The 11,007-nt window shown below is 34.7% G+C and overlaps 1 protein-coding gene across 1 annotated transcript; it reads right to left on the reverse strand.

Moving 5' to 3' along the window:
- Window positions 1-4,507: 4,507 nt before the first annotated feature.
- Window positions 4,508-8,700, reverse strand: LOC115968776 (aminoacylase-1-like). Its single transcript, XM_031088274.1, has 5 exons — window positions 8,032-8,700; window positions 7,136-7,398; window positions 6,346-6,483; window positions 5,285-5,524; window positions 4,508-4,929 (listed from the first exon to the last, which is right to left on the reverse strand). Exons 1-5 carry the CDS (start codon window positions 8,627-8,629, stop codon window positions 4,816-4,818), a joined length of 1,353 nt encoding a protein of 450 aa, XP_030944134.1. The 5' UTR covers window positions 8,630-8,700; the 3' UTR covers window positions 4,508-4,815.
- Window positions 8,701-11,007: the final 2,307 nt, after the last annotated feature.

Consider the following 11,007-nt stretch of genomic DNA (forward strand, 5'->3'; position numbering starts at 1 on the left):
AGTTTATTTTCTTTTAGCTTTACCCAAATTACTTCAAGCAATATAATAAGAGCATTCCCATTGGCAATTGTAAAAGGGAAATATAGGGAAAATTTAGCATTAAGGCACAAAAAGAACCCAGCAGTGGGACTTGTAAAATTTGAGAATTGCAAATTTTTTTGTAATTGTGCTAGAGTGCCATCCTAAAGTAGGATGGCATTGTAGCACAATTGTAAAAATTATAATATATTTTAATTCCAAAAGATCACTATAGCACTGTAGCAGCAGCACAAAAATTATATATTAAATTATTTTAGTGGGTAATATATATTATTTTAATAAGTAGAATAGGAAAATAAAAGTTAGGATGTTGGTTGTGTTGTAAAATGGTATGGTATAATTGATAAAATAGCTTTTTGAGATGATAAAATAGAATAGGATGGAAGTTGCGGATGCGAATGCTCTAAGTAGCAAACCTATCAGTCAAAGATTCAACCAAGAATTGTATTACATAAATCAAACTTAGCTTGACTAATAAATCAATCTAAGTGCAAGATACTTGAATTTTTGACAAGCTTGAGTAGGACATGAACTTTTCATTCTTCTTTATGAGTCAAACTCTATCATTCACTATTATTTGCTAACTAAGCTCAACTTAGAGTTATGCAAACTACCCTCTTGGGCAAGTAGTTCTAAGCACTAGAGGCTCCACGTTAGAGTCAGGGTGGTCACAAGACCACCTTGGCCTGGAAAAAAAAAAATCATTATATAGATAATTTAAAAATTTATGATTTTTTTACCTCAAAAAAAATGTGTGACCAACCTAAATGTTTTTTAGGTCCAATATAATTAAACTTTGGACAAAGTTTAGCAACAAACTTGGTTGTAAATTAAGGCTACAACTCCATTAAATATTTTTTTTATTTGATATGAATTTTAACAATTCCACAATTTGATTACATTTTTTTTTTCTTATATCTATTATACTCACAAAACTTTAAGAAGATTAAAGATAAAAAGCTTATATCATCAATCAAATGTTTAATTTTCGAGTTTTTGTAGTCTAAAATTATACGCAAAAAATAAGTTTATGAATCAAATAGTAAATAATTTCTAATTGACATGAAACTTAACATGTGTTTTAAGAACATAAAAAAACATATAATTCAACAGTTAGATTTTCAAAATATGTAATCATGTTAATTTGTTTAGTAAAAGTTGTACTCTTAGACTACAATAAATTTGTAGTCAAACTTTGGTCCTTTTGACAATATATTAGGCCTTTACTAACAAAAATAAAAATCCAAAAAAAAAATTTATTTAACTAAAATTTTGAAAAAGATATAGTTTGGAACATTGATAATGAGATATAGCTATCTTTTTTATTAAATATTGTATAATTTAAGTTTCTTAATGATCATTCTCAAAAAAATTCTGGACCACCATTGGTTCTAAAGTAAACACTGCACCACTAGGAACTAGGGTGGACTTGTTACAAAAAGTGGTAATAAGATCACGTATTTCTCACTAACCACTAAGGGTCTATTTGGATTGAGCTTATTTTTACTGAAATTGAAAACTGAAACTGAAAACACTGTAGCAAAATAATTTTTAAATGTATGAATAGTACCGTGAAACCCATTTTCAATGAAAAAATTGTTAAAAAGTGTAATTTGTGGGTCCGTAAACAGTGCATGGATACACTGTTCACCATGGAAAAGTCAACAAATGCGGGCTTACCAAAAAAAAAAAAAAAAAAAAAAAAGGGAAAACGCGGATTTCAGCAAAACGTGAACGTGGGACGTTGAATCCAAACGGGTACTAAATCTCGATTTCTAAGGTTTTTTTGATTATGTGCTTGATATATTTATCTTTAAAACTTGGTATATGTTGGTTCTTGGCATGAGCTCAATCTCAAAAACTTGGATTTGAGATTCAACTGGAGCGTGGCTTGACTAAATAAATCAACCCCAGCTCAAGCTACTCAAAGTTTTGGCAAGCTCAACTACGAAACATTTATGCGTGCTCAACTCCAGCTCAAGTAGAATATTAACATTTTATTATTTGTCTCAAGCCAAACTCTCATTCGCCATTCAACTTGGCTCAACTCCATTGAAACCCTGCACACCTACACGTATATTTTATCATTTATAAATTTATGAGGTTTACAGCCATATCTCTCTTGGGCAAAAGTAGTTTTAAGCAAATATTTGTAATCTTTCTAACCTTGTGGTAGTTGAAACTTTCAATCCAACACCTTTATCTGCCAAAAATGCAAATAAGATTGTATATTTATCACAGTTAGAGACGAATAATTGCCAGGTGAATGAGATTTTTTAAAATCAAAGCTGCTAGCTCATCTGATAGCACTTGCATTTCTAACTTTACTCTTATTGGAAATTACGTTGCTGATCTCTAAGCTTGTTTATTGATATTCGTTAGTATATTATCTTTTCACTTAATTCATTATCAGTGATGATACACATTCTTTGCTGTCACTTATTATGCAATGTATACACCATATGATTTCAAAGCTCATGTATGTTTCCTTAATCAATGTATGAGAGATGAAGCTATTGAATTGATAGATCTAATGGGTTGAGTTAATGGTTCGAATAAAAAAAATGAAGCAGGCAGAGTTGTTGTAAATTATTTATAAACCAAGATTGGACTCGTATTTATCTTCCAGGCTTTTTTACTTACTTTGTTTCTATAATTTTTTTTTCCAAGTATTCTGTTGTCAATAGTAAACAAATTTCTCTGGTTTGAAATTTTTTGAAAGAATCATAGAATATCACTTGATAACTTCTTTTAGGCACCTATTTGAATGCTTAGGGCACTGGGCTTGTTAATGACTTCCTTCATATTGCATTCTGTTGTTTGACTCTCGTATGTTTTTAAATTAACTTATTTGGTTAACTGTATCAGACTGCAAAGACCAAGGTTATCTATAGTTGCCTTAATCCTGTTTGGAATGAAGAACTAATAATAGGGAATGATTTTGGGTGAAAAAAAAAAAAAGTTTGGTTGTTGGGTGAAACAAAAAAACTTTATATAACTCTACATCAATTGAAAACACTAAGAAGTGTAAATAAATTAAACTATGAATGTCTCTGACAAAAACACTAAGAAATGTAAAATCTTTGTATAATACATTTGATTGTTTAAATTTAAGATAAATTATAAAGTTGGCCTTATCTTTTACATCATATTTCAATTTAATCATTAATCTTTCAATTGTGTCAATTCAATCCTTAATATTTTCAGTGTTATGTCAATTTAGTCGTTGTCGTTAACTTTAACCATAACCCATATATAAGGATATAATTTAGGAATCTGCCACTTGTTGCTCTCATTCCCAATTTCCAGAACCCTAATCAAATTTAACTCTCGTCGCATCTAATCTCAACTCGATTTCTCATCTCATTTCAACCTTTCTTCTAAGAGAGACGATATTTTTCTTTGCCAAGTATGATGTCCATAGCCATGCTGGGCTTGTAGAAGATGGGTGGTACTACTTTCAATCGATGAAGAAATTTTTTGGGATCAATCTAGGAAGAAAGCATTATGGTTGCATTATTGATCTACTTGGAAGGGCTGGGAAGCTTGATCGAGCAATTAAGTTAATTCATGAAATGGGATTTGAACCAGATGCTGTGACATGGAGAGCTTTGCTGGGTGCATGCAGGGTTCACTGAAATGTGGATCTAGCTATATTTGCTGCCAAACAAATTTTAAAACTGGACCCTGAAGATGCAGGAACCTATATATTGTTATCTAGTATATATGCCAATTCTCAAAGGTGGGATGAGGTTGCAGAAGTTAGGAGGACCATGAAAGCTAAAGGAGTCAGGAAAGAACCAGGGTGTAGCTGGATTGAAGTGAACAAAAAGATACATGCTTTTATTTTAGGAGATAACTCACATCCACAAATAGATGAGATCAATAGTCACCTAAACCAGTTGATTCATAGATTGATGGGGCCGGGTTATGTTCCAGACACTAATTTTGTCTTGCAAGATCTCAAGGGTGAACAGAGTGAAGACCTCACTTCGATACCACAGTGAGAAACTGGCAAGTGTCTTTGGTATGATCAGCATGTCAAGGGGTAATACTATCAGGATCAGGAAAAGCATTCGGATTTGCGGAGACTGTCATATCTTTGCAAAACTGTTAACAAAGATGGAACAGCGGAGTATAGTGATTAGAGATCCCATTCGGTACCATCATTTTCAGGATGGAGTATGCTCTTGTGGGGATTATTGGTAATAGAATATGAAGAGTATAGCTTTTGCTGCTTGCATCTGCTGGGTGTCAATAGAAGGAGGGGTAAAGAGACCAGAAAATTGCTCAGCTCCCAGGCTAACTGCATAATAAAGACAGTCATTTTGCAAAAGCTGCATAAGACCTTAAATCACAAATGTGAGAAACAATAAGCAGCACTGCAGCACAGCAGCACAACGATATGATCACAATTAATTTTGGGTACAGATGTGGACCAGCAACAATGCAACTTTCTAAAGCTGTGTTCAGGAGCAATCAGATGTACATGTATTAATTGGACATGTTTTGTTCAATTCAATAGAAAGAATGCTAAATGCAATATGACAAAGGTATACAATGATAAATTGCACTAAAATCGCATTCATTTGCCAAAACATCAAGCGTGTAATGTTACCAATCAGCATTTTTGAGCATAAATGGTAGTCAAACTCTCTGCTTCTCTGCTTATTAATGCATCACTGGGACATCTCAGCTCCCATTATATAAAATGAAGCAGAAACTCATATCAAATATTTTTGTTTTGAGAATAGGGAATGACTCCCTGCTGTTCCCTTACAACTCATCTTTGGAGCCTTCCTTTCTTGTATGCTCAACATAAGATGCATAAGCTTTGATTATTGACACATAGACATCAACTCCTTTCAAGTACTCATCTTGGTTTAGAAACTGCAATAGGATGGAAAATATGATAGTTACATGCTTGTATTTTGCATATTGAAAGATTAAAGAACAAGCTTACATATTTAATCTGTTGGTGATAAACTCAAGCTCCAGAGTCCACTCAGTATTGAAAATTAAAATCAAAAGAACAAATCTCGAATACTCACAACATGGTTTGGCTCGGTTCATGCAGATTTAAAGATGGAGTGTTCATACACACACACAAATATTAATATGATCATGAAACATTTTACATATATGCGAGCATATTGAAAAGGAAGACCCATGGCCCACGTAAACATGCACTAAGCAAGTATTTTATATTCATATGATGAATAGGTAGATTGAATAAGAAACTCACCTCGTTATGATCATGGAGAAGGATAGGAGTGTTTGCCATAGGGGAGAAGCCAATGGCTGGAAAGCCTAGTTCCCGGAAGTAGCGAGAATCTGTTGCACCAGGAAGGATCTCTGGTTTACCAAGTTTTCCATTAGAATTTTTGACAGCTTCTTCTAGTAGGTCCCACCAGGGGTTAGAACTGTCAGTCACAGAGAGAAGTGGCTTCCCAAACTTATCATGCACATTAGCCTTCTGCTTGAACTGCCCAAGTTACAAATACATTTAGAGAAACTGATATAGATGTGCACTTGGGGGGAGGGGGGATACACAACAACAATCCCTAACTTCCTAAATTAATGACCCTCATTATCATGTTGATGTCCGCACACATTATATCATGCAGCAAGAACCAGCAATCAAACGCAGTTCAGCATCTACAGAAGACCCATAAAAAGCACTGGTGAAAGCTTAAAATTCAAAATGTCCGCAAGTGTCCCACTTAAATACCATAGGTAACCAGAGTGGTTGTGTCTCTTATTTGATTGAAGCAACCATACACTACAGCATAAAACTTATTCTATGTTACGACTGACACCATATTTGTTTTGTTTAAATTCCACCCCTTGCAACCAATGATCCCTAATCCATATCCTAATTTTACAGAGTACATGTCAAAATATTCAGAAAAAGATCCATGGCTGTTGCCTACCATATACTAAGTATCAAAATATTACTGTATTTTCTTCCCTTTCATTTTTCTGTTTTCCTTGAGATGCCAATTATTGTAGATCTATTTTCATGCAAGGTTAAGTAAATGATATGGATTCTCTTTAGGAGTTCACACTTAATTTCTTATTTCTTTTTCTAAAGATCTTGTAACCAAAACAAATTCCAAAGAAGAAATGAAAATAGAAGACAAAGTAATCGGTCATATCCTGTAAACATAGTCTTAAATAATTTGTCATTTCCTACACTCTTATGCCAAAATTTATTTAAGCTTGCAAGTGATTACCAAAAACTGTCTCTTTCTTCCCATACTAATATGGATCAGAACTATAAAGTTTTAATGAGTGAAGTACGACCTCAAATGTCATATTACGTGAGGCAGGAGCCCATTCTTCAGCAATTCGTCTCTCCATAGATTCTGGATCAGCAGTTGGTGGCACCCGAATATCAAAACCTGCTTGTGCTTCAGATGGCTGCAAATTCATGACAAAACCCTGATAGACAAAAAGGGGAAACTTGCATGTTTTAGATTGTAAATAAGATACATCACTGTCATGATGATAAGAGTAAGGGAAAAGAAATATGTTCAACCAATATTCTAAACCATTTATATTACGGATAATTCCAACAATATTTTTGTAAATTAGTGAGAATTAGGGTGTTTGTCAAATGAGGCTGGTGCCCTATGTCCTGAGGCTGACACCTCACCTTAGGCACATTCCATTTCCAAGGACTCAGGCTTATGGGTTAGGGTCTTCATGTAACACCTCCCATCATTATATATGTCTCAGATGTCACAAACTCACTGGTATTATGTAGTTTAGATCTCTAATGATGGGTCTGATTTCAACTCAACAGAGCTATGTAGTACCACACACAAGTGATATAATGCTCATAGAGCAAACAACTTTCACAAGTCCCACATGGGGAATATTTATGATGAAAATTGCCAACCAGAATATAGGCAGTGGCAGTTGGATTCATATGTCAGTCAAGCATATTGCACAAGAAAGTCGTTTGCACACTTGAAACTCTCATGTAACCAAATGTTGGCCATGAATATTAACAAGAATTGTTAAGTCCTAACAATAATCCAAATTTTAAATAACCTGATTTCTCAATTAAACAACATGAATTCTGACATACAGTTGGAGACGGCGTGCCAGCCTTCAAAAACACCATATTAATTGAAACAACCTCACTCTCGGCCTTCAAACCAGCCTTCAGCAAATCAAACTGCGAAGCCCGGAACCTTCTCACACTCTCAATGCTTTTGAATAGATTCTCCATAGCACTACTGTCATACAACTTTGCCCCATGGCCTGGCTGTCCAGTAGCCTTAATCACTAGCCACCAGGAACTCCTCTCAGCATAAAACACCCTGTAATCCTCACTTGGGGAAGCCAACCCTGTTTCCAACATTACATTACGCCCTAACTAATTAACATGGTACAAACAAAGTAACAATCATCTACAGAAAAATCTTAAACACCATCAAATACTAAAGCAAAATTTCGCAAAACTAAATTATCTTTTCTAAGGACAATTAAATTCAACCATGTGGTTCATCAATCAATGCGACCGCATGTTGAATTTAATTAAAGAACCTAAATTACAGCACCTAGAGAACTAAATTATTGTTCCCTAATTAAATCATCTACAGGAAAATCTTAAACAACACCAAATACTAAATGAAACCAGACAAAACAAAGTACTATTCCTTTATGTGTTGTAACTTAGATTCCTCAATTGAATTCAACTACATGATTTTATTGGAAACTTCCGAAGAACATTTAAATCAACCATGTTATTCATTGGTCGATGTAACCACATAATTAAATTAGCACCTAAAGAACTGTACTTGATTTTTACCCAATCAAATCACATATAGAAAAATCTTAAAAAGCCAAATGATTAAATTCATCATTCCCTAACCACGCTTTCGTGGCCACTTATATCTTATCATGATATCAGAACAGTTAGTCCTACTTTCAAACAACTGATAATTTATAAAAACTAAATAAATAAATAAATAAAAACACCTTCGTCAAGTACAATCCCCAGGTTCATATTGGTGAAAACGTCGGAATCGACGAACTTTTCAACACCATCATGGCCACCAATCTCCTCGTCAGGTACAAAAGACAAGTAAACAGAGCGAAGTGGGTGAAAGCCAGAAGCCTTCAACTTTCGAATGGCCTCAAGGTATTGCATGCCAACACACTTCATATCCTGGGAGCCTCTGGCGTAAATATTACCCAGAGAATCGAGGTGGGCCCCGAAGGGTGGGTGGGACCACTTTTCATGCTCGACTGGAACGACATCTGTGTGAGAGTTGAGGAGGATGGAAGGGAGGTTGGGATTGGAGCCTGGCCATTTGAGGAGGATGAAAGGCTTGGATTGGACGAACTCGAAGGTTTGGGCTTCGAGGGAGAGAGATTTGGCTTGAGAGAGAATGAATTGGGTTGATTCTTCGTAGTTGGGGGTTGGCTGAGCAGTGTTGATTTGAAGGTAGCGTTGGAATCTTGAGATGATTGATGATGATGATGGGTCTTCTAAATCTTCAGCGTTTGTTATTGTTATTGATGAAGAAAGGAACAAGAGTAGTAGAGATATGATGGTTCTGTAACTCAGCTCCATCCTTTTTTTGTAGTAGGAAGGACAGAGAGGGAGAAGTGTGAGACATTTTGTTGAGTTTTGTTTCAGATATGTGTCAGATAGTATCATATATATATATATATATATATATATAATAGTTCAAAGTAAATGAAAGCAATTTAGAACCGTTTGGTATGACGATAATCCGTCCAAGGTGGTGGTAGTAACAAGTAGAACAATGAATCATAAAATTGAAAATACTTGTTATTGAAAGTAGTACAAAACACTTACAGCAGTAGTAGTAATTAATACAAGATCTCAGAACAAGTTGATACTTATAAAGTTTGAACTAGTCCTGGTTACAAGGTTTGTAGTGAACAAGGTAGTAGTAGTAGAAACAAGGAATTCTCTTTCTAAGAAGGCTTCCTAAGAGAAGGAGTTCTAAGGAAAGAAAATTCTGAAGTAAAACTTGTTCTAAACATAAGGGACAACTCCCCTTAAATAGGCAAAATTCTAAGTGAATAGTACTTGTGAATAGTAAAAGTTAACAGTGAAAAGTAAAAGTTAACAGTAATAGTTTGCTGAAAGCAATCTTGGTGTGACTAAAAGTTGCGAGAAACATGGAGAATCTCCTTTTCAGAACATTATCATCAGTAGTTGAAAACAATAGTGAAATTTCACCTGTAAGTAAACATTGTAGCACTTTTGGCCTTTGTGCAAGCCAGACAAATAAGATCAATCTTCTTGAAGATTTGGAGTATTATCTTCATCATGTCCGAACAGTTCTTGGTCATATGGAAAATAAGGGTTGTGGGCAACAGATTCCTTAGAAGAGGCTTTGGATTCTTCTTGATTGGCAACAGCTTCTTCTGCCCACTTGAGTAAAGCCAAAAGAACGTCAGGATTTTTTCTCAGATTGTCAATAGAGGAGCTCTTATTCTTTGCTGGTGGCTTAGCATTCTTGATGGAAGAAGAAGAGGGAGCATCAGTAAGGTTCGGGGTTTGAACTGGGGAATGATCCTTGGCAATGGGTAGAGCAACAGTAGATGAAAATTCTCTGAAAATAGTAGCAATAATACGCTGAGTGTGAGGGAATTTGCCCCACCATTTTACATACCAATGTCTTGAGAGAACATCACCTTCTTTTTCATATTGTCATTTTAATATGAAACATTCAACAGCATCAAGCAATGGCTCAGGAAATATTTCAGCAATAGGGCCAAATTGGGTCCACCAACGGTTGAACCAAAGAGGCAAATAACCAGTAAAACTTTTGTCAAAGTTAACAAACCAGGAATGAGACAAGTTTTCATTCTGGTGCAGCATGAATCTCGACCAAGCAGTTATATAATCATAATATGAATAGAAAATGGGGGAACTTGGCATTGTTCTGGTAGAAGTAAAGGAAGAGCCCCATTTTTCTTCAGAAATAAAATTGACCAAGTAAACACTGTGGTAAATAATTTTGGAGGTATCAACTTTATCAGATATGGTGTTAATAATGATAGACTTTTCATGACGCAGAAGATCAGAATAATAACTTAAATTTTTTTCTCTGTACTCAGGAATCCAATGAAACATTGGAGGGAAATAACTTTTAGCAAGTTTGAGAGAATCAGAAATGGAGACTCTGTTGGGTTCAATATAAAACAAGTATTGGAAATATTGTCTTTTGACGTATTGAGGGTTATAGGAATTTTTGGGAAAAACAGTTTTAATAGGCTGGTTAACAGGGGTTATGGCATAAGGGTCATAGGACGAGGCAAGAACAGTGGAGTAATTGGGCCTAGGGATGGTTCCTAGGGTGGTGAAATGATTAGTAATTTCAAGGGGAGAAGCAGGTTCTTTTTAACAATTTGTTTGGAGGTTTCAACAGGATGATTATCTTTGGGTCTTCTACTTGCCATTGTGACACTGTAGAAATTCACAAATAAGGAAATCAGGGATAGTATTTTGAGATCCTTTAATATATTCAATATCAAAATAAAAAACGCTTAAAATAGCTTGCAATCTAGCAAAAATATGTTTTGAAGCAATATTTTCAATATCTTTTTCAATAACATATTTAGCACTTTTGCAATCAATACGTAACAAAAACTTTTGGCTTAATAAATCACTTTGAAATTTTGAAATAAATAGTACTATAGATAAAATTTCTTTTTTAATAGTACTATAATTTAACTGTGCATTATTCCAAATCCCTGAATAGAAACGAACAATTTGTTTAGGTGACCCAGGAGAAACTCTATGTTTCAGAATACCACCATAATCAATGTCAGAGGCATCAATTTCAACAATTTTGAAAGCACCAATAGTAGGAATACCAAGACAAGGCAATGTCTTAACATGAGATTTGATTTGTTTAACAAGGGAAGTCTGAACATCAAACCAAGTAGGGGGATTACTTTTTAACCGATCAA

Source organism: Quercus lobata, chromosome 11 (assembly GCF_001633185.2).
Source record: "Quercus lobata isolate SW786 chromosome 11, ValleyOak3.0 Primary Assembly, whole genome shotgun sequence".
In the NCBI taxonomy this organism is placed as follows: Eukaryota; Viridiplantae; Streptophyta; class Magnoliopsida; order Fagales; family Fagaceae; genus Quercus; species Quercus lobata.

Bases quoted from the DNA above. Each gene is read 5' to 3' on its own strand.
- LOC115968776 (XM_031088274.1), bottom strand. From the start codon at position 8,629: ATGGAGCTGAGTTACAGAACCATCATATCTCTACTACTCTTGTTCCTT. The intron at 7,399-8,031 runs GTGTTTTTATTT...TGTTGGAAACAG, and splicing joins GGGGATTGTACTTGACGAAG to GGTTGGCTTCCCCAAGTGAG. The intron at 4,930-5,284 runs GTGAGTTTCTTA...ATCCTATTGCAG, and splicing joins TTCTCCATGATCATAACGAG to TTTCTAAACCAAGATGAGTA.